The 24,274-nt window shown below is 39.7% G+C and overlaps 1 protein-coding gene across 3 annotated transcripts in view; it reads left to right on the plus strand.

Moving 5' to 3' along the window:
- LOC121608962 (kinase suppressor of Ras 1-like) overlaps positions 1-24,274 on the plus strand; it is a 53,096-nt gene that overhangs the window by 21,403 nt on the left and 7,419 nt on the right. For all 3 annotated transcript variants that reach the window (XM_041940418.1, XM_041940419.1, XM_041940417.1), the window contains exons 2-16: positions 8,943-9,090; positions 11,484-11,880; positions 14,192-14,355; positions 14,462-14,528; positions 17,073-17,156; positions 17,252-17,313; positions 17,866-17,978; positions 18,208-18,379; positions 19,685-19,742; positions 20,229-20,283; positions 22,355-22,600; positions 22,696-22,892; positions 23,073-23,169; positions 23,816-23,949; positions 24,054-24,185. In XM_041940418.1, coding sequence (XP_041796352.1) covers positions 8,982-9,090; positions 11,484-11,880; positions 14,192-14,355; positions 14,462-14,528; positions 17,073-17,156; positions 17,252-17,313; positions 17,866-17,978; positions 18,208-18,379; positions 19,685-19,742; positions 20,229-20,283; positions 22,355-22,600; positions 22,696-22,892; positions 23,073-23,169; positions 23,816-23,949; positions 24,054-24,185 — 2,087 coding nt within the window. In that variant the 5' untranslated portion in view covers positions 8,943-8,981. The remainder of the gene's footprint in view (positions 1-8,942; positions 9,091-11,483; positions 11,881-14,191; positions 14,356-14,461; positions 14,529-17,072; positions 17,157-17,251; positions 17,314-17,865; positions 17,979-18,207; positions 18,380-19,684; positions 19,743-20,228; positions 20,284-22,354; positions 22,601-22,695; positions 22,893-23,072; positions 23,170-23,815; positions 23,950-24,053; positions 24,186-24,274) is intronic.

Here is a 24,274-nt window from a genome sequence, read left to right on the forward strand (position 1 = left end):
GTTCAAGGGTCAGTCTACTAGTGTCTGAAAGGGCTTCATGAGCTAATCTAATTCTGCAAGGGCTAATCCAGGTCTCCAGTCAGGTAACGTCCAACATCACAGACTGAGATGGCCACTGTGTCCATTGTGTTTTAGTGTAAATCACGCAAGGTTTTTTTTTTTTTTTTTAGAAAAGATCTCTCATCTATTATACCATTTTACATTGCTCTGTTATTTATTCTTACACACACACACAGAGAGAGACACACACACACTCTCACACACACACGACCAGGGCCAAGCAGTAGGTTTTGAGTGTACGGACTGTGTGGGTGTGCCAATGCGCACCTGCTATTTTGACTCATATAGGTGCAGCAGCACAAAGTGCAAGAGGGGTGGGTGAAGTGGAACATAATTCAGAGTGTGGTGGTTAATAAGTACACTTTCAGTCTTATTACTGGTTTCTTTGCTCTGAAACAGCTGAGCCAATCGCAGTGAAGCATAACAGTAGTAGCTCAAAAAGAAGAATAGAAATAGAAATCGTATTATAGTCTGAATAGTGCAGAGCAGCACGATGTGAGCATATAGCACCACAAATCCGTTGTAATCACTTAATTAGTACAATGATGATGGAAACAAATGATGAAAGGTGTGTTGGTGAAACTGTATGGTCACATTAATTGACCATTAACCACATTAATTATGTCATAATTATACCATATTTCACATAATAAATGCTTGCATTATATCTTAAAATGTGCAAAATGTATTTATAGAACAAGTTATGAACTGCTGAAAGTTTTTTCAAAAATGATGGAAGGAGGCTATGAGGCACAGTATTAATGAGCTCTGATGACCTGATGTCTTTTCTGCATAGACAGGCAGAATATTTAGTTGAAGTGTTTAAAGTTTCACTGCTGATAATGAGATAACCCATTAGCACAGAGACTCCTAACTATTATGCCATTTATTTTGATGTCAGACAGGACATACCGACTTGGTTGGCACAATAAACAGCCATAAAACCAGGAGGAACAGTTCTTAAAATATTATGCTTATCCATATGATACATAGCCTGTATTCAGAAACAGTGCTTTTAAGGAGCCCTCAGAACTTCTGTAGGGCTGTGAAGTCACAATTATGTGTACAGTCACGTACTACCTCAGTCATGACACCAAGCTTTTTTGTTTTTAAGATTGTAAAGTGATGCAGAACTTTTGTCAAGAAGTGGGACATGAGGATGTTTTAAATATAATGTTATTGTGTGTGCATAGAATTAGCATTAATAGAAACAACATTAAAGTATATGTATATACTTAACAGGGGGAACAAATGGGAGAAAAATCATACTCCCCATATAACCACATGCACCAGTTGCATAAAATTTGTGCCCATGTGCTCAATGACTTAAAACAGAGGGAACAAAGAATGTAAATAGCTTACCTGTGAGGATGATATATAATAATAATAATTTCACTGCAATCCAATTCAGTGATAGAAAGAAAGATCATCGACATGTTCCTGACAGTTAAGAAAAAATTGCTGCTGCCATTCTGAAACAGAATGCTGTCCTATTGGCAAACGTCTCTGACTATCAGCCTCTGTTTATAGTATTAGTCCCAAAGATAACTTCGCTCATGCATCCAGCAATGCTCCTGGTTCAGCTAACGCCTGCTTTTCCACACTGCGATTTGACCGTGAAGCCACCTCTTCCAGCAATGCTAATACAGCTAACACAACTGATTATTGCAAATCACCTGCTCTCACCCAAACTCTGTGTACAGTGGCACTGGAATCTATAATAACCCCAAAGTTGCAAAACTTCTGTATAGCAACAAATTATGGTTTTATCAACCATTCTTGACTGAGCATGACCTTTTCAAAACTGATCGATTATACCCAAACTGGAAAAGGACCAAGTAACCGGTGTCAAATTTGATCAACAATGTAGTTTTTAACTCTTTCTGACCCAGATCCTGGTATAACCCTAATAACCTCACCTTAACTCTGAATGTATCCACTCCAGATAGAGAGGGTCCTGCTGTTTCATGGCCTGCACTTACCCATTCAATTGATAAAACCTCAAATGACAGCTGCAAAATCCCTGAATGTCCCCACAGTATGGATAAACATTTACTCCGTAAATACAACCACATCCCTGTTATAATTTGTGAAAACCAAAATGTTTAAATGAGAGCTATAATGTTGGAAACCATAATAACATTATTCACATGAAGCCCTCCTCTTCTTCTTGCCATGCCACTGCTCAAAATGCTACTTTAAATATTGCCTTTATTAACATTAGATCACTTTCCTGTGGCGCTGCCTTAAGCACTGAATGACTCTGTCTTGTGCATGTGTAGGTCGAGAAGTGATACCAACAAAGTCACCTGTGAGTGACCCCCTGACGACCCCGGACAGGCTATAACTTCCGGTGTCATCAGAGGATCTGTTCCTTTGTTCTTCTCGCTTCGCAGGTGTACTACGGATGTAGCATTAGCTTGGAGCTAATTATCACCGTTACTTCAAGATTCAAGATTCAAGATTTCTTTATTGTCATCGAGCATGTCATGTCAATAAAATTTGCATTGCAATCCCCATGTTAGAAACAAGATAAGAAAGAAAGAAAGATTCTAAAATAAAATTAAGATACTAGAATAAAATAAACCACCATGCAGTAAAAATATTAACAAAACTAAAGTAAAGTATTAGTAGCTTGTTGCCAGTAGCCTTGTGACCGCTCATTGCTGGTCAGAGCTACGAGGTGCTCGCCCTCCAAGGGCCCTACGGGAGGCATTGTGTGCTGTCTCACCGGCATCGCGGACACTCCTTTCTTCAGATCATCCCCATCTTACGGTTGGACTCGACTAGTAAAGTACCACTAATCACCGCATATTGTACTTTGTTGGTGACGATCTTTACAGTTAGCAGCAGTGTGTCCGCTTGAGCTAACTTCATTATTTGTTAGCAACTTTGGTTATACCTGTTTTGTTAAGTAGCTTTGCAGTAACGACCTGTTGGTGATGGCTGTATTTTCGCTCCCTCTACCAGCATAGGTGTGTTTGGTCTGTCTTGTTACAGTTAGCAGCAGTGTTTTCGCTTTTTTGGTTCTCTTTGCAACTTTGTTGGGAAGTCAGTTTTTTTCCTCCCATTCCCAGCAGACATTGTTTTTTAAATGTGGTTCTTCATAATTGGTGGCCGCCATTATGGCCAAAGCGTCGGGCTCTAGTACTGAAGATGCTTCCTCCAGAAAGAAGCTAAATAGTGTAAGCTTGCTGGCAGATTGCATTCTGAACACATCTGCTGCAGAAGATATCCCAAAATTTAGACGCCTGAACTGCGTTGAGCCTAGGTGTGTGGTGAATTTTGTGACATACCTGCTGTCTGGGTGAAGCTCTCGCCAGTGATATCCAGCTTTCAGGTTGAGCTTAGAGAAGACTGTAGCTCCATTCAGCTCGTGGATGATGTCGTCCATGGTGCAAGTGATGTGACATTTACATTGTACACATTCTCACTTTGTCTGCATCCTTTGGCTCCTGTGGTTCTTATGATGGGGAAAACCCATGGTATAGGCCCGTCACTGTCTCCATGATGTTGTTGTCCTCCATCTTTTTCAGCTCTTCCTCAACTTTCTGTCAGATCTGAAACGGGACCTACCTGTGTGGTTGACAGCTAGGCTGAATGTCAGTGTAGGTGTGAAGCATAACTTAAAAGCCTTTTAACTTGCCAATGCCCTCGAACAGCTCATGGTAGCTGTCCACCAGCTCATCCCTTTTCTGCTGGTTGGAGAGGACTCACAGTTGACTATAGGAAATGTCTCCTGGCTGTTGCACTGCCTTTCTAAACATTTATGTCTGGTACAGAATGTTCTTTTTTTGCCATGAAGTACTTTTTTAGCTTTGCGTAGCATACTCGCATTTGTTTGCCTCTACTTAGCAGGTCACAGATGTCATGCACATGCTCTCCTGCTGAGTGCAGCAGTAAAGCTTCTAGGCAGGAGTATAGTTCTCAGCCCTCTGCACCCACTTGGTTCAGACCTAACAAAAATTATAAGTAACCACTCGTCAAAATTTGCCATTTGAAAAGATCATCAGACACATTTTCTATAAATATTCAACTACAGCCCAACTGCTGTGGCACAGCATGGACACTCTCTTTGGAAACATGACTAGGAAATTTTATACTAAAATCACTGTTAATTCAATTCACTCGAACTGTTGAAGAAGCAGATTCAGCTGAACCCAAAGATTTCATGTTTGCACAGAAATTGCAGGCGTTGTGCAGAAGTTAGATGGGGAACTAACTTCAAATTCCATCCCAGCATTGTCTCCCAAATACATCACATAAAAATAGTGAGCCTTTTGTTATCCCAGCTTGTCCATTTTACTTATCATGGGCACATTGCAGGAAACAGCCAGTTGCCAGGAGATTAAGCCAGTCCCCTTCTCTCATTCTCTGCATTAAACACACACACACACACACACACACACACACACACACACACACACACACACACACGGCTGAGAAAGCACATTCCAGTAAAATTGAAGCAGTGTAAACTCATCAGTCTTGCAGAAGGTCACCATTTTGCTGCAATTCAGATTCAAATTCTTGATATATTGTCCATCTATGAGTGTATCTCATATCTTCTTTTGTTTCCAAATGAGACAATTGTTCCTCTATGACAGCCTGACTTTTCCTTTCATTCACACTGAATACACAGGTCCATATTCCAGAAATCCAGCTGTGAGATGACCCTGTGTTTCATAGAATACCTTCCCTTCACCATTTGTATAAACTCTTGAATCTTGTCTCGCTGCTTACAAAGAAATTGTCTGACTCCTCAATAGTTTCTAAACCTCAAATGTGCCCCTTTTATTGGCCAAACCAAATGAGGTTTAAATAATGCCCTGATATTTTATGATAGCTGCTGAATAATGTAGGCCACCCCACACAAAAACAGTCCTGGCATATGATGTGAGCAAACACCTTAGGAGAATATCATACAGTAGAAAGGTTCAGCTCAGAGACTAGTCTTTATATACTCTTTTTATGGCTAAATACATCCTGCTAACTTATTATTTCCCTTCCTTGTCTCATTTGTGCTCTTCCTTTGCAAGTATTAACCAGAATTTCTCCATTATTATGCTATCATGATGATGTCACTGTCAAGTCAGGCAAGACTCCATTCCCCCTACAGTATCAAACTTTGCCCCCTATTTAAAATTGCAAAGAATTATGAAGCACACCTGCTGATGAGAAAAATACAAGCCACCGTTCAGTGGTGTGATAGCATCTCTGACCTCTCTGACAGCTGCCACACGAGATGGCAGTGACTCAACAAATGGAGCAAATTCTCGCTGTTAAAGCAATGAGCAGCTTAAGAGCCACATATTTGTCTCAAGAGTTGGTGGAGACCAAACCAGCTGTTGTTGTTATAGGTAACTATACGTCAAAGTTACTTTAACAAAAAAATTAGACGCCATCTAAACTCTGTATTGTTGATGCACTAACCCTTCTTATACATTATGATTATTATGATTTTCCTTGATACAGACATGCACTGGCTTGCAGCAGTTATGCTTAAGTTCAGATGTAGCCTCATTTGAACATAGTTTCTAACTTAGGACAGGGTATAGATACTACAAACATTTTAAAGGTTACATCAGCTTCAATAATTAGATGCAGGCATAACTTAAATCTCTGTCTATCTGAACTGTAGGAACAAAAAAAAGCAGACAGATTTTTGTACCAAAATCAACCAAAACTATAAGGGTAAAGATAGGATGTTGAAAAGTGAGGGGAACGTGTCCTCCCAACCCCTAGTTGAAATTACAACCTTGGCTTGTGTCAATATGCAATTGTTTCATAATGAGTTGTCAACTGTATAAGATTATCATATGTTCGTGTTGTCATGTGCTGCTTTGTCTGCTGCCCCCAAGAGGCCCAAAATAATTTGGCTGTTTAACTAACATTTAAAGAATAGGAACATGGTAAAATTCTGCATGACAAATAAGACAGAGACATCACTTTGTAGAATGAAACGTTTTTTATATCTTCACTGTAGGATAGTGATTACAAACAGCTGATGTCACCTCTCACTATCACTTTTTCAATATTCTTATGGACAGTATTGACAGCGTCCATGGTTCTGCTCTGGCTGAGAACCTTGGTTACATGTCATATCCCTCTCTCTCTCCTTATGTTACCTGGTTATATATGTTCTGTCACTATTCAGTGAGGGTAAAATGTCCTAAAGCATAACTCTACCAATCAAATGTATCAATGCAAAATAAAAATTAATAAATTTGACCTTTTCTTTTTTTGATCGCACAAGAGTGGTAGTTTCCTGCTGTTCCAGCTGACCTGCAGACAACCCTGCTGTAGCTGCCAGTGCTCTTTTCTGCAGATGCAACATTCAACATCATCTTAAAGTTTTCATAGGATTGATATCAGCAGATTGTGGTGATTGGTGTATGACAGCCATGATGTTGATGGCAGTGTTGATGTTACAGTCTGCCCTAGCATCAAGATATCCATCTACAGGAATAAAGGAATGATTTTACTCAGAAGTCATGCACCAAAGGGCTGAGTAGTATCTTGTTGGCCCACATGGACATACAAGACATACTTGCATTGCTTACAGAGGCCAGAGAAAACAAAAATTAAAGCAAGCAAACTCTGTCAATAGTGCTATATCAAAATGTGTGAGATATGTACTAATTACCAGCTATCTAATTGATGCTAACTGAGCTAGGTCAACTGCCTTGTATGTAAACAGGTACTGAAGTCTACAGTCATCTGTCACATTGAACATGAGGGGATGTCTGACAGACATTTTCCAAAAAAGATTAAATTGAAAATCATGATTGAATGTTTGATAGAATAAAAAAGGCATTTCATTCTCAACCATACGTAAACTTCTGGAAGTATCTAAACTCCCCTCCAAAAGTATTGGAACAGTGAGGCCAATTCATTTATTTTTTGCTGTAGACTGAAATCATTTGGGTTTAACATGAAAAGATGAGTATGAGACAAGAGATCAACACCAACTTTTTAGGTGAGCAAACATTTTGGAACAGATAGACTTAAAATAGATTAAAGTGAATGAGAGTTAATATTTAGTTGTAATAACTGCATGACCCACTGACTTCACCAAACCTCTGCATTCTTCTTTTGTGATGATTTTCCAGGCTTTCACTGCAGCCTCTTTCAGATGTAGTTTGTTTTGGGTAGTTACTCTCTTCAGTCTCCTCTTTAGCAGGTAAAATGCATGTTCTTTAGAGTATAAGTCTGGAGATTGATTTGGCCAGTCTAAAACCTTCCACTTCTTACCCCTGGTGAACTCCTCTGTTGTTTTGGCAGTGTGTTTTGGGTCATTATCTTACTGCACGATGAAGGATCTCCCTGAAGGATCAGTTTGGTTGCATCTGTCTTTAAATTGGTAGACAAAAACATTTCAGTAGAAATGCCATCATGTGTTACATCATCAATGACGATTAATGAGCCTGTCCCAGAAGGACGTATGCAAGCCCAATTCATGACATTACCTCCACTGTGTTTCACAGATGAGCTTGAATGGGATCATGAGCAGATCCTTTCTTTCTCCAAACTTTAGCCTTTCCATCACTTTGGTAAAGGTTCATCTTTGTCTCATCAGTTCACTTTGTCCCAGACTTTTTGAGGCTCATCCCTGTACTCTTTGGCAAATTCCAGCCTGGTCTTTCCATTCTTGCTAATGAGTGGTTTGCATCATCCTGTGGTCCCTGGATTCGCTCAGGTCCTATACTCTATTCAAGTGTGCTACATGTTGTATGTGGAGGTTGTTGCACAACACAACAACTGTATTAGAAACTTGCAATAACTTGCTATCCCATAGCATCTACCAGGAGCTGCCTCACAGATAGCAAATGCTGCAGTGAGGTGTCGATAAGTTGTTGATGTTGGATTGAATGCATATTGCATATGAATGCATTATTCTCTGGTTTATGAGTTTATGTCATTCCTGTCCTAGACAGCTTGACACTTTACACTTTTCTACAAACCTGTTTCCAAAAAAGTTGGAAAAAGGTCCGTAAATCATAGAGTTAAAATAAATATATGTATAATTTATATTTGTTTAACCTGTTTAATTTATACTTAATTGAAAATAGTACAAGACAGTATACTGAATGTCTTACCACATCAACAGAAAATGATTGCTAATTATTGTATGCTTGTTCTGAATTTGATGCCAGTAACACATTTCAAATAAGTTGTGACAGGAGCAACTAAAGACTGGGAAAGTTGTGGAACACTCCAAAAACACCTGTTTGGATCATTCCACAGATAAACAGGTTGATTGGTAACAGGTGTAACAGGTAACAGTATCATGACTGGGGATGAAAGGAGCATCCTGGAAAGGCTCAGTGGTTCACAAGCGAGGATGGAGCGAGGTTCAACACTTTGTGAACACATGATAGACAATTTATAAAACCATGGTCTGTAAATTAATTTGCAAATGACTGCATTGTGTTTTCACTCACGTTTTATACAGCGTCCTGTTTCATGGAATCAGGGATATACAAAAGCATGTATATGCATGCATAAGCATGTAGTTGTAAGTTACTGTAGTGCTTTTACAGTATAGTAAAAGCATACATATGTCTCAGCAGACTTGGCGAAAAGCTGCTTGTGCTTACTTTAGCTGATGCTGTTTTCCTGTAACTGATGCATCAGTAGATCAGAAAAGAATTCAGTTATCCTGAATGCAAGAACAAGGACTGTGTCCAGGGCATTTATCAGTATAGACAAAAAGGAGAAGTACAAATTGTGAGGAATAACCTCACAAGCTTCGAGAAAGACATACTTGTAGTAATATGCTGAATATCCTGCTGATTATTGTTGTGACGGATTTGCTTGTTGTAGCTTTGTCTTGTCATTTAAATAGTCACTGACAGAGATATCCTCCTTGTCCCCTGCAGGCTGCAGCAGGGAAAGTTTCAGTGGACGGGTTTTTGCAGATGTCCAGCTCTGAGCTGCAGGACATGATGAGACGCCTGGGCTCCAACTCAGAGGATCGTTCTCGCTTTACTGCCGCCCTCTCCTGTCTAAAGAGTGCTAATGAAACAGGTGAACTAGGAACACTGGCTGTCCTGCATATTGTGAAGGGGTCATTCACAGGAATTTTCAATAAATATAAAAAAACAAGTATTCAGGTTGAATTATTGATTATTTGATAGTAATTTTGATAAATTGCTATGTGTTAGATTTTTACATTCTACGTTTGAAACTAACTTTTATTATTTTATGACTTACATGGTGCATATTACTAAACAAAGTTGTGTTTTAATTATTATAAACTTGCTGACACAAGACCTGGGGGCCAGGTATTATATTGTGGGGTCCGTAGAGGCCGGGGTATGCTGGCCCAGAAGCTCAATGCACTGCAAGTTATGAAAACGCATGCAAATGTACAAATAAGAGCAAATTAATTTGACAGCACATGGGCATCAATAAGGAAAAAAACATCAAAGCGCAAAAGCACAACCAAAAAGCCCTACTCAGGCAGACACTCAAGCTGAGTAGGGCTCTGATACAGTAACAGAATGCTAAAACAGAAAACACAATTAAATGTAAAATTAATATTTATTCAGTTCCCTGATTTCTGTGTTGTATGCAAGTTTATTTCCCCAGATCTCTACAACAGAGGTTGTGGGTGAAAAGTTGGGAAAAGTATGGGAAACACGCCAGGTTGAAATAAACCAAAACTGGCCTGTAATCGCTTTTGAGACACACTATACCACACAATAGGAATGGTGTAAATTCTAAAATATTAGTGCACATCTTGGACACATTTATGTAAGTCTGGAGGTATAATGCACTGGATGTATTTAAGCTTTTAATGTAACTTACATTGCTGGAAAAGAATTTCCCCCTTCCTGATTTCTTCTTTGTTGCATATTTGTCAAACTTAAAAGTTTCAGATGAAACAAATTTTAATATTAGACAAAGATAACCCGAGTAAATGCAAAATGCAGTTTTTAAATGATCATTTTGTTTATTGAGGGAAAAAAGTTATCCAAACCTACCTGGCCCTGTGTGAAAAAGTAGAAATAATAAGCTAACATTAACTGACTTGTTGTCTCTTCAGTCAGCACTATTAAGAGATATTTTGCTCACTGGAAAATGTATTTATGTGTAGTGTCCATGCAGAATACATCCAACACAAAAGTGTGTTCCACTATAGTTATGTGTGTTGTGAGTGTTTTGTGTGACATGAAGAGGCTAGCACAGGGGTGGGCAATTAAGTTTTGCAAGGGGCCGCAGGAGAAACCTGAATTGTGTCACATTGTGAAACTACCCCTGGTCCTCCGAATGTCTAAGTGATCTCCTTTGTCTTGGTCACATTAAGAAGGAGATTTAGAAGGTTATTCCCACACCATGCCACAAAGCAGTCCACCAGTTCCCTGTACTCAGTCTTCCTCCACCACTGACACAGCCCACAAGTCGAGTCATCAGAGAATTTCTGCAGATGACAGCACTGTGAATTGTACCGCAAATCTGAGGTGTATGGCCTGAAGTGGAAAGTTGACTGTACAGTCCCCTGCATTGCTCCTGAGCTGCTGACCACCCGCTGAGATACTCATCTCCTCAGTCTCAGAAACTAAGGTCTGTCTGTCAGGTAGTCCATAATCCAGGAGGCTGTGGAGGTGTCTCCTGCAGCTTCTGTCACAGCAGTATAGGCTGGGTTGTGTTAAAGGCATTGGAGAAACCAGGTGCGAGTGGGTTTGCTGAAGCAGGTAGATGATGGCATCCTCGACACCAATCTCAGGCCAGCAGGCTAGTTGCAATGGGTCCAGGGAGGTGGCCACCTGGGGTCTAAGATGGGCCAGATGTTCAGCAGCTCCTTCAGGTCACTGTTGATCCAGGGCTTGTTATTGGGGTATCTTGGTGGATATGATGTTGTCAACACAGAAGTTAATGTACTCTGTTATGCAGTCAGTCATGGAGTTGATGTCGTCTCCATGGGGCTCACAGAGTACTCTTATGGACATAATGCACAAAAATAGATATTAAAATGGTTTGTGTGGGGTTTTTTTAGATGGAATAATCAAACAACATTTTGGGCTAAGTCTGACAGCCCTATGGCGAATCAGAAATTTGCGATCACAGAGGACTGTGAGCTGTAGTTTGCCCGGTAAATGCACAGAACTCTTCAGCTGTCACAGCTGTGTCTAATGATAAGGTTTGTTGCATGGGTAAATTGACTGTTTAGTGTTGTTGTGCACATTATACTTTATGGTGTACTACACTGGTCTAAAACTAAATACAAAGGTAGTTACTAAATAGCTGCTTAGTTAAAGAGGGTGATCAGCAAGCTGGATGAAATTTCAGATGGTAGATATATTTTATTTCGAATTTATGTTTGTTTATGAGTTGATTCATTTTCAATAGTAAACATATTGTGATGTGTGACTGTGTACTCTACTTGCTAATTTGGGATCTTCACTCTTTTACTCAAGGAGATGACTTGAGGCCTGACTCAGGCTCCTGCAGCTCTGAGCCCCCAAAGGACAGTGATGCCTTCACCCGCATTCACCCCCCCTCCAGCTATGATCGCCCTCCCACTCCCCTGCAGCCCACCAACACCCATGGCCGCTCTGTCTCCATATCAGTGGTGCCTTGTTCAAATGACCAGAGACCTTACATATCAGCTGAGGAAATGACTGACGCCTTCAGCCAGGAGCCAAGCACCCTCACAGCCACCCAAGCCTCAAAGACACGCAGTGACAAGCCCTCCCTCACACCTCCGCCGCCTTCCCGCAAACTGCTGCAGCTCCTTCCCAACATTGCACTGACAAGAAGCAAGAGTCATGAGTCACAGCTGGCCAACCGCATTGAGGAGCCAGCTACACTCAAGTGAGTTTAGAATTAATACTACAGTCATGTCTCCTTCCATTCAGCTAGATATCAAACAGGAATAAAACTATTGAAGCCTAAGTCATCGTATTCAGGTATAGCCTCAGCCATTTTGTATATCATAACATTAAAAATAATATAGTATCACTGCTGAATCAAGAGCTGCACTGCAAGGGAAAGTGTCATCCAGTACAACTACAACCACAGATATACTTACTCGAAACTGCACATTTACAGCAAACTCTCATACAGTTAGATTTGGCGGAAAAGGCCCAAGCTCTCAGAGAAACAGCAGCACCTGGGATTCTGCTGGACAAGTAATTTTAGCTAAAAAACACACACGAATTTCAGGTCCTCCTTAAATCAACAATACCAAGTTAAGATGGCAACCATGAACTGCAATGCAATGAAGAATAGTTTTGATACTTTTAAAAAAATGTTTGATGCAGCTGATATCAATGCCAAATGGCATACCATGTGTTAATATATCATAGCAATAGCCACTGCTGACACCATGGAGAAAGAGAGTTGCAACACTCTTTGATCTCGCAGCCACGCTGTCACATGGTTCATGTTGCTCTCAGCAGTTTCATACCAGTTTGCACTGTTAACCTTTCTGTATGGTTTCAAGTGGAATAGATAGCAGCAGTGACTTGTTTTGCAGGATTTTCTAGTCAATATTTGCGCACAATATGCACTGATTACTACATGTTGTTGACTGCACTTGTATTCAACATAGCATTTTTTCTGGGCCATCGCAGAGAGACAGCAGTTTCTTTTTGTTAAGACTTCTCCCACAACGTTGAATGATCTAGGTACTTTTCTTTACTTTCTACTTCCGCTCAACTACATATCAGAGGAAAATATTTTACTTACACTACACAGTACACTGCATTTATAATTTAAGATACTTGGCAGATTAGTAATACAAAATATAATGAACAAATAAATTATGATGTAATATTAAGTAGAAGATAAGATGATGCCCAGGGTGAAATTCACAAGCTACCCAGCAGTGTATATAGTAAAAAATAGCTCCACCTTGTATGTAGTAATGATTCAATAATTCTGATTCAATAATATTAGACACATTTTTCTGAAACAGGCCTTTCTGCATATTGAGTGCTTTTACTTTTTGTACTTTAAGAATATTTTGATGCTAGTGCTTTTGTACCAGGGTGTGTGGTTCAGAGTGTCCCTAAGCAGCAGTGAACATGTGCTTCTTTCAGAGAGAGTTGGAATCAGCAGTATTTCTTTCTGAGACAGTTTCACAGGTATACAAGCCATGTTTTCTGGGAAATAAAATTACGTTTTTCACCATTCTCAGTAACATGAGGAGTGGTGTTGTGCAGCTTAAATCCATCAAAGTATTCTATCTAACAACTGTTAAAAATATGACTTCAGTTTTGTGGTCATGCACAAGCAGCTGGCCTAAGACACTGTTTTGATGAGTGCTTCAGTTGTTGTCAGTAACAGGTCTCTCCGGAGGCCCGGTCTGAACCGAAGACAGGCTTTTTATGCCAACTGAGCAACAATAACTGCAATTAATTTGATATAAATGCAGGCCAACTGACATCTGGTTATTCTAGTTAGTGAAGTGTTACACTAGCTAACTACCATTAAAATCTAACTAGCTATTATCTTTCAGTAAGCATTAACTAAAGCTGAAATAAATAGCTAAATAAAATACCACCATTAACTAGATTAATTATTAGGTCAACTAATGCATTAAAATGTCAAAAATGCAGTAATTTTTAGCCTATGAGAGTGTCACAACTCTCTTTTTCTAAGGCGCTGGCCACAGCCATGCTTACCAGTTGTGCGTAATGACAGCTGTTGCCGCTGCTGCTGGAGAACTCCACTTCCCCTTTTCTTATTTTCCATTCTTCTCATCGACAGGTCTAATTTGTGGTGGAACAGACACGTGTACCAATACGCAAAGGTGTTTAAGAGCGTTTCTACATCTATGTCTGGATATTGTTGGAGTGAAAATGAACATGTGTAACGATCAGTTCCTAAGCTTCACACACATACAAATGCAGGGAAGTGACAGCCAGTCTTTTTGAACTGACCAGACAAAGGAAATGCCACTCCTGTTTTCACAATACTTTTATTTTGACAACTGATTGGTCAATCAAGGCATTCTGAGTTGGATGTATTGTGGGGACAAAATGTGCCCTTTTTAAATCAGTATGCTGAATGTAATCATTTAACGATGTAGCCGAGCAGTGAAGGGCACATAACGTGAAGCCAGTGTCACCGAGTGAAGTGGACTGCAGTGTTTGTTTGTTTTTGCTCTGTGTTCTTGCAGGGCCTGTAAGAAGAACAAAGTGTTGGCTGCTATTCACATAAATGGCTGTGGGAACAGTCCCGAGGACTCAGCACTGCGGTCACCGCTGCTGTCTGTCCGAACACCCGGCCCTGTCCCAGCTTCTGCCCCATACATGATGCCAGCCAACCCCACCCTGCTGGACAGTGAGTCCCCATTACAGATCCTGTCTTTAGTGCTTCTGTGATTCTGTTTAATCAATTGTGTCTTTTTATGTTTTTTTTACATGCAACATTCTGATGTTCTTCTCAGATGTGACAATGCACAGGAGTTCCCCTCAGACACTGAGGAGAGACATTGGCCTGGCGGTAACGCACAGGTCAGTTACCATCACCCCGATTAGCTTCCACTCTTGTTTAGAATAAAAGGCTTTAGGAAAACATGAGTTACTATATATCATGCTGTGGACATTGTGGTTGATGTGTCACGTTATTTGTAGTGATTGTGGGCTTTGTGTAAAGGTTACACTTGAGTTGCGGTCGGGACTTTTTTCTTTTGTCTGACATTTTATGACATTAGGGTTACGGTGACTTAAGTAGATACCAAGTGGAGACAACTACAAGCTATGATTGGCTGCTTTTGTTTTCTCTTCGAAGTTTCTGATGGCAGTGGAGATGATTGATAATGAAGTTTTATTAACACATATCCGTTAGATGCAAACTCTCTGCAGTGGTGCACTGCTTTTTATCAAAGAGAATCAAACAATGTAAACATGATTACGGCAATATCTATCAACAGATAAAATCTGATGCTCAACTATAGATCAAAACCTACATTGCAGGCACCTACTGAGGATTACTGTAACTACAACCGTAAACCCAACCTCAAGTACTGATCAAATTTTAGTTTTGTACTTCACACGTAAATTTAAAAAGAATGTTCAAAAATGAAGCAGCAGAGGCAGAGATGCATTGACAGTTAGTGTATTCAAGTATGGGTGAACCTCGAAAAACACTGGATCTTAAACTTTCTATAATGTATCTATGGACCTTCCTGATTTCTTTCTGATGTAAATTTTTATTCTGCAACCCCAAGCTTTTGGACTATCCATGACCATAAATTTATCCTCATGGGTAAAATCTGTGAAGTGCCCCATGCAATGCCTTTTCACAGATTTACAATTGCTAGTTTTGTTTTTTTATAGTTTAGGTGACTGGCTGAGATTAACTGACAAGGATTAACTTGTTGTATGTTTCATGGTTTTACAAACAGAGTGGAATTTTATGACTGTTACTGGTTTACACATCCAGCAGTTACAGAGCAACATGATCACTATCTCTTCTTTTACTGTGGCTCTGCTTTGGTCTCCACCAACTACCCAGTAAAAATATCTGGCTCCTTAGCTATGAACTACTCATCAGATAGTCTCTTACTTTATGTGTCTGATGTTTGGTGCTGCCAATATAGATGCTCATTACTGTTCTTACTGATCAATGCATTCAATTTTTCAGCTCTACTGGACACTCCATCCACTGTTCTCTTTCATCACCCTGTAGTCAAACTATATACTTTTTGCACAACTTATTGAAAACTGCATGTTCTGATCATGTTTGTTGTCCATGTTTTGATGTTGCCACATAATGCAGAACAATCATGATAGCGCTTTGCCCATGAACAAAATTCTTTGATTCGTATTTCCAAGGTGGCACTTCTCCAGTGGCTGCAGATTTATCAAGGCTTGAGGTTCATTTATTTATTGTTCTGCAGCACAGTTTTGCACAATCAAATGCAAGTAGTCTCTTTACGCTTCACAAGAAGAAATACAACAAGGATATACTGTATATATGCTGCTGCTTCCGATGGCTGCTCAGGTTTGAACTAAAGGGGAGGTTCTTTATACAGTATAAAGTAGCTGTGGACACAGATACTGTAATAATTATTCATATTCATTTATAGATCAATGCACTGATTTACCTTCATTCCTGCTTCAAAAACAAACATCCCTATTTTTTTATGCTGATTTAAATGCATCTACTGGTTGAAAAGTGATTAATTAAAATTGTTTATTTACATTTCAAGCATTATTCTGTCATTGCTGCACTTTTGCTCCCAGTATTTAGTTTGCTCCTGCTGATAAAATCACCGGGCTGGCAGATCGGCAGGTTGACACTGAGCCAGAAACAGATGTTGCCCTGATGTGTCTGTGCAAAGTCCAAGACCCAGTTTCCACCAATATACTAATAACTTGCATTGCACTTCCTCGTTTGAATGAACCTCCCACCTGTTTGCACGCCTCCTTCTACTTGTGCAATGACTGCTTTGGTGCAAAGTAAAAGTGCTACTCTGTTCGTTGGTCAGTTCGTTCATCAGTTTCTGTCAGGCCGGGACTCAGATCAGGATTATTCTAGGCAAAAGGCTATATCAATATATATCTAATATGGAAAATAACAAAGAACAGAAAATGCTCCCTTAGAGGAATAAACTAGGAAACACTTTGACTATGAAGTAAAGAACAAAAGACGTTCCAGAAGGAGGAAAACACTACGGGCTATGAATTCAGAAATGACCTACGGAAACTAGATAAGGAATACTATAAACTCAAAAATAAACCACAAACTATATTATTAAACTTACAAACCAAACATCACAACTTACAATGTCCCCTAATGGGCCTTTAGGCTTTCACTCTTGTTATGTAATGTATGCTACTTTGAAACTACATTTGATGCTGCAGTGACTGAATGCAGGGTCAAAACTACAACTCAGGTAAAAAGATGTGCAAATTGGGTTTGGGTGAACTCACTCTCCCTCGGATTTTACTTCTTTACTTTACTTCTCAGGCTCATTAATCTGCATCAAATATTAGAAGATAGTGTCATTACAATAAAGATTTATTTTGTTCCTCTTTCACTGTCCTTTGTAGGTTTTCAACCAAGTCCTGGCTCTCCCAGATGTGCCAAGTGTGTCACAAGAGCATGATGTTTGGTGTCAAGTGCAAACACTGCAAGTAAGAGAATGCTAATATAACCACCCTCACTCAGTTTGAGTTTAGTAGCGCTTGTCATGGTCTCATCAGGGTATATCATATCCATCTATTCACAGGTTAAAGTGCCACAACAAGTGTACCAAAGATGCTCCCTCGTGCCGGATATCCTTTCTAACACGTAAGCAACACAAACAGCACTTTTGCTACCATAGCTTTTATTGCTGTTCAGTTCTAATGTACTTCTTCTGAATATTCCTGACACACACTGTCACTCACAAATCCTACAATACGGTGGATGTTTTTTTAATGATTTGTTGTATTTTGGGCATGTTTGCCTTTACCACAAAGGGGACAGTGCAGAGCTGGCAGGGAATGAAAGGAGAGATGAGAAATGACACAGAACTGGAACTAGGGACGATGTGATTGCATGACTGACTTGGTTACACCTGGTTAAAGAGAGAATGAGTGCTTCTTTGGCCCAGGCTCCACCAATGAACTTTTGCTGTTAGTAGACTGTGTAGACTCTCCCATCACTGGCATTTGAAGCACATTAGAAAGGGTTGATTTTTAACTCCAGTATGAACAGAAAGAATGATTACAACCATCAACCTTTTTCAATGTACAAATGAGAATCTGTCTATTGTTTTAAGACAGACTTGAAAAATTGTGAACTTTTACTTCAGTATTAAGTTTGATGTGAAATTAGTTAATGCTTTAATCTGACTTCTAGTGCCAAGGATTCGCAGGGCAGAATCAGTGCCATCAGATATCAATAATCGGATTGATCGCACAGCAGAAATCCCACTGCAGTTTGGCACTTTACCAAAGGCAGTAACCAAAAGGGTAAGTACAGGTTACTTGTCTTTTCTTATAATATGTTTGGAAGTCTGCTCTGGTCTGTTGGAGTGGTTTTCATTCTTAAGGTCACTGTTTTGGTAACAATAAGAAATGTAGAACAGAGTGTCAATGTTAGTGTGTAAGAAATAAATGATGTCAATGGAAGGTGCTTGCTATTATAATGATAGAAGTGTGTGTGTGTGTGTGTGTGTGTGTGTGTGTGTGTGTGTCTTAGGAGGAGCCCACTTTAAACCACCTGGACTCCAGCAGTAACCCATCATCAGCCACCTCCTCTGCACCTTCCTCCCCAGCACATTTTCAGCAGAGTAACCCCCCGAGTGTCAGCGCCACCCCCCAACCCAACCCGTCACCACCGGGCTCCCGGGACAACCGCTTCCACTTCCCAGGTCAACACACTGCCACTGGTAGCACTCACATACACAGAAGCTTTGTGTCATGTGAGCAGGTTACCAACAGTACAGATTCTCCAGTTTCCATTGATACATAAATGGGTTGGACAAAATATTAGAAACACCTCTCAATACAATGACAAACAGTTTAACAGCAGCACAAACTTCACCCTTCAAAATGAGCTGGATCAACACCTCTCTAAAGCAGCAAACATTACAACCCTCATCAGGGGAGGATGGGAGGGGGATGGGAGGAAGTTAATAAGAGGTTTTTGAAAAGCTGAAGAAGTCAAGTACTCAAAATTTCAAGTATACATACAGATGGAAAAGCCTCTGGATCAACAGTTAAAGTGTCTTATCTGGCATCACAATGATCATACACAGGTCAGTTCAGTTTAACCATCATGGTAGATATTTCTCATGTGTCATGTCTTCTGCGCCTTTAGTTCAGCTTTATTGTTTATGAAAAAAAGAAAATAGCCTTGATGATGGTTTGTTTGTATTGGCTCAGGCTTGGAGACTTCACATTTTCACAGAAAGCCTGCACAGCAAGCTAGAGGTATGGAGTTCTGAAGATGTGGACATTTACCAGGCAGTGAGAATCAAAATGATGTGAATAGTTGCATTATGGGAAATGTAGAATGTTTTCGGAGTTCACTCATACTTCGGACTAAAAGTCAGGATATGTTGATTTTGACCATTCTATTTATATAGTTGTTCTCATTTACATATTTCTCTGTTTCTGTTGTCAGACAACAAAACTAGTGTCAAATAGTCATTTAATTGTGGCTTATAACTGCTACCAGTTAACCAGTGGTCATTCTCAAGCTACTACGCTGTGGTGATAAAATCATCACTTCATGATCACGACGTTTTGTGGCAAAATCAGCATAAATAAAAGTTAACTGCAACAGCTGACATTTAGTGTGAGAGGTCAGAGAGAGTTTGAGTTGACTAAAGGTTGTGCTGTTAACTTTACTGCCACACAGCCTCAGACCCTCACTGGGCAGGCTTACCGCATCATTTCACTAAAACTTTGCTTTGCCCAAACAGACTAAAAAAGACAAGCCAAAGTTTTAAGAAATATTGACTCTGAAGAACATTTTGTGAGGTCAGTTTCTGCATGAGAAAAGCATTGTTTTAGTCCATAAGGAGGCTGAAACAGAGAGAAAAACATGCATTTTAAATGTACAGTTTACATTAGAGTCCCACATAGTTTTAATCTGAGCAGTACTAATTTGCTGAAGTAGAGAATTGCTCTCATAGTAGTGCAGTATTCTGAAGTTGTATATTTTCCAACAGATGTTCCTGCTTCCACAAATACTGCTGTTCAACACTCTGGCAGCCACCATGAGCCTGGGTAAGCGTTGGCAGAGATGGTGCCAGGCTGATCGTAGCTAATCATATTTTGTATGCATTGGCTGATAAGCAACAAGAAATGTTTGATGCCATTTAGAAACAATCACCATCACATAGTCTGTCCACTGGACAGCATTGACAAGTTCGTTTTTACTGTGAAAGTGCTGCTCTCTACGTATCTTTATCACAATTCTAATGCACAAATTTAAACAATCTTTATTATGTTGGTTTATGTTATGTGTTGATGTTAAAAATATATTATCAGCCAACATATCCTTTTTGGGGGGATTTTTACTCTTAAGTATCAATAGATCAGGCTGTTATGTATGTAGCATACGCTGCACATAAATGACCATATTGTGTACAGTAAACTCTCAAATATGCCTCAGAAATCTTGTGTGAGTATTAGTCAGGTTGATAAGTGTATCTGCTTTAAAACCCTCAGAGTAATTGAATTGGTTACTAATCTTTGTGATTTCTGCCTCAGTGTGTCACAGGTGGCCATTGTTGAGACACAGCTAACGTCAGCGGAACAAGGAGGGGTGAGTACTGGCTGCTACATACAGTGAGTTTCACCACCAAACAGAGGAAGTGAAAACACTGTTAAGTCTTTGTTTTGCCACATGGACTCTAACCTGCCTGTCTTATTCATAGAAACGGTGTACTCATGTGGCTTGAGCCCTTGCCAATGTACTGTTGTGGAGCTTTTTTTTTTTTTTTCTGTCACTGACATATTTTGTCATCAGTTGAAGTTGGAAGAACTCTTTATTGTGGTTGTGTTCTCTCTGTTTCTGAACGATTTGATTAGTTACTGATAAAGACGGAGATTGTCCTGTGGGGAGTGAGTAACTGATAATAACTAAGTAACTGTTCCCAAAATTTCATCCTCTATAGACATGAAATAATGATTCATTATTCAATAATGGATTCCAGGGGCCCGTGGCTGCAAAAAGTTTCGCCGTGGCTACCAGTTATCCCCTGTAGACGTGGCCACCAGGTTTTATCAGGTCTCTCTTTGGAATGAGACTGTGTGCCTCAAGATTATGTAACTAAATAAAGGTTAAACAGACAAAGCATGCTTCGCCAATGCTACCCAACAGTTCCACAAACATTCCCATTCAAGCCTTCCAGTTCAACATTCCAGAACGAATTAGGAACACAAAAGGTGGGCTACAGAAAAAAAAAAGAAATGAAATTTTGACAAAGATGGCTACAGTTGGCAGTCTGCATTAAAGGTTTTGTACTTCTTTTTGTAATATCGTTATTGCAGACATGACTGATTCAGGCACAATACTTAGAGGAGGGAGTGAGCAAGAGAGAGCGTGTATGAGGCAGAGGCATGGTACAGAAACCCGGAATTAAACAGGCTCAGGAGCTAAATCATTCAAAATTGTAACAATTATGTATGTATGATTAATGTACTGATAAGCTCTGACGTTAGCAGTTCTTTTATCTGTACTTTTTAACGGTTTGGTTTAATTTTTCATCATCTCCTCTTTTGTCTGTGTTGGGGTTGAGCTCCTCCAACAACGCTTGTTACTGTTATGCAACAAAATTGCCACATTACATTACATTATCCATTATCCGTCCATATACATTATCAATACACCTGTCCAACAAGCATAAACATGGAAACATGAGGAAAAGCAATATTTCAATCTGCTCTGTGTGCTGTCTCTCCTCCACCCCCGCTGTTTTACACAACCACAGCGCACTAGCTTGGCTAATAGCAAATTGTTACAAACAAGCTTAAACAAAAGTTACCCGTATGCAGTCTAACCGTTAAGCTCAGTTTGCCACATGTCTTAAAATTTGGTAAATTTTGGTGATCTTGTAAACTTGCTGCTGGCTGAGACAAACATCGATTGATGAGTCACATCGACAGAGGGAGGACAGAGGACAGGAGGACTGACTCATATTGACTGATTTCTGTGTCCTTCGTTCTTTCTAAACCTCGCTCACTACTGTGATGTCAGGAATGTTAATTATTGTACTGACCCTTTAAATTTGTTGAAAGTGAGATATTATTGAGTTTATATAGTGACTTTTCTGTTATAAACAATTCTGCTGCTGCAACATTTAGCTGCATTTATAATATAAATAAATTCAAATCCTGTTCTGAATGTAATGTTTTTAAAACAAATTTAAAGAATTTTTTACCAATGGAAAAGAACTGATAAGACAGACTGTGAACTAAGAGACTGTGAGAAAATACATGCACCATATGTTCTCAAAGAACTGGAGATTTCAATTTAAATCAATAATTCTAGATTTGTATTTTTGTTTCATTCATGTCTTAATTGACCAAAGTGTCACCGTTAAGAAAGGCTTTGCAAAGTTTAATGTATTGTTGTTATGTAAGTTTACATTTGGGCTGCTAAAAATGTGCTTTGGCCACCAAATTTAGGGGCTTGGTGGCCTGTGGAGGCAGTGCTTAACAACAACAGTATTCAATAAAAAATGAAACACATTCTAGTAGTTGACTCAGAATTGTGCCCTCCACAGCAGATCTTGAAATAAGGGCCCGTACACTTCTTTGTAAAGTGCTTTGAACTGAGTTCAATCTTCAATTAAACATTCAGTGTCCATGTTCACTTCCCTCATTGGTTTCAGGAGGAAGAGGCAGAGGAAGAGTACCCAGCTGAGGCTGAGGAAGCAGCTGACCAGTGCAGAAGAAAAAAGAGCACTGAGGAGTGTGATGAGGATGGGCTGGAGGACCTGCCTTCTTCCATATATTGTCGTGGGACCGTTGGCCGCTGGAGGGGTCCAATCTCCCGTAAGGTCAGCCAGACCAGTGTGTACCTGCAGGAGTGGGACATTCCATTTGAGCAGCTGCAGCTGGGAGAGCTTATTGGCAAGGTGAGCACAGAGATGCAATAGATACACTAAATCCTGGTTTGAAAACATAAAATATGACTTGGATCCGACACATGTTTGACTTGGTGACTGTCCAGGGTCGCTGGGGGAAGGTGCATAAGGGGCGCTGGCACGGTGAAGTGGCCATCCGCCTCATGGAGATTGACGGCAACAACCAGGATCACCTGAAGCTCTTTAAGAAGGAGGTGATGAACTACCGGCAGACCAGGCATGAGAATGTTGTCCTGTTCATGGGCGCCTGCATGGCTCCGCCCCACCTCGCCATCATCACCAGGTGCAACTGCGTGTTTTCAATTCTGCTGTTATTCCCTAATGTCCATTATTGTTTGTGTCACAAATGCATTTGATGTATTATTCTTTAGTATCATTACATGTGATGTGGTGAATATTTATGTTCTGCTATTGGTTTGATGAATTCACTTTTAGTAACAATATTGCATGTTTTTCTCTGCAGTTTCTGTAAAGGTTTGACTCTGTACTCTGTTGTAAGAGAAAGAGGTCACATGTTAGACGTCAATAAAACCAGACAGATAGCACAGGATATTGTAAAGGTAAGCAACCCTTTCTGCTCATTTGAATTTATCAGATATATATCAGTAATGGCAAACAATATATGTTGGCTTATAAATAACAAGAAAGTGCAGGAGAGAAATGGCAAAGATATAGACAATACGTGGCTGTATTTCTGCATATTTATGCAGGTAGGAATAATAAATTGTCTCACTTTTCAGCATTCTTCTTTCTTGGAGTTACCACTGACACGTTTTGGAAGCCTGTTGCCACATTTTTTGTGAATTCCTGATATATTGTATATTTTAACTGTAAAGGATCTCACTCAGTATATGTGTTGTTCATGAGTCTTTAGTACACAAGGGATTAAGGGATCCGATCCTATCAATATGTTTGTTTGTGTTATATGCTAATGTTAAAAAATAAATATCGGCCAATAAATTCTTATAAATTATTTTTTAACTCTTAACTATCAATACTATACCAATATTCGTAGTGGTCTTTTGAGTGTACAATGATAATATAATTATTTATTTAGACGAGACTATATATCACAATCTCGGTATGATTTGATTCTTTTTTTTAATGATCCAAATCATTCAAATGATTTGAATAAAAATGTCAGCTACCACTAATATTCCACTCTTTGTCATAGAAATGTGTTCAGCAAATCCATTTACTTTACAGGGAATGGGTTATCTGCATGCCAAAGGCATCATTCACAAGGATCTGAAGTCGAAGAACGTGTTTTATGACACAAACAAGGTGGTCATTACAGACTTTGGCCTGTTTGGGATGTCTGGAGTGGTACAAGAAGGCAGGTAGGGGTGAAATAAATAATAAAGAGTAAAAAAAAATATCTGTATTTCTTGTAACCCACAGTTGTCTTCATCAGTGCTGTTTCTGTGTGTGTGTGTGTGTATAGGAGGAAGAACATGTTGCGGATACCTCAGGGCTGGATCTGCTATTTGGCTCCAGAGATTGTCCAAAAACTGAGCCCAGACGTAGAAGAGGACCAGCTTCCTTTCTCCAAAGCTGCTGATGTTTATGCATTTGGGTATTGATTGAAATTTACTGCATATTTTAAAGTAAAGGCTGCACTGACACTATAGCTTACATTAAAAAAGATCTAAAGGTGGGGTGAGT

The sequence above is a fragment of the Chelmon rostratus genome, chromosome 7 (assembly GCF_017976325.1).
Source record: "Chelmon rostratus isolate fCheRos1 chromosome 7, fCheRos1.pri, whole genome shotgun sequence".
In the NCBI taxonomy this organism is placed as follows: Eukaryota; Metazoa; Chordata; class Actinopteri; order Chaetodontiformes; family Chaetodontidae; genus Chelmon; species Chelmon rostratus.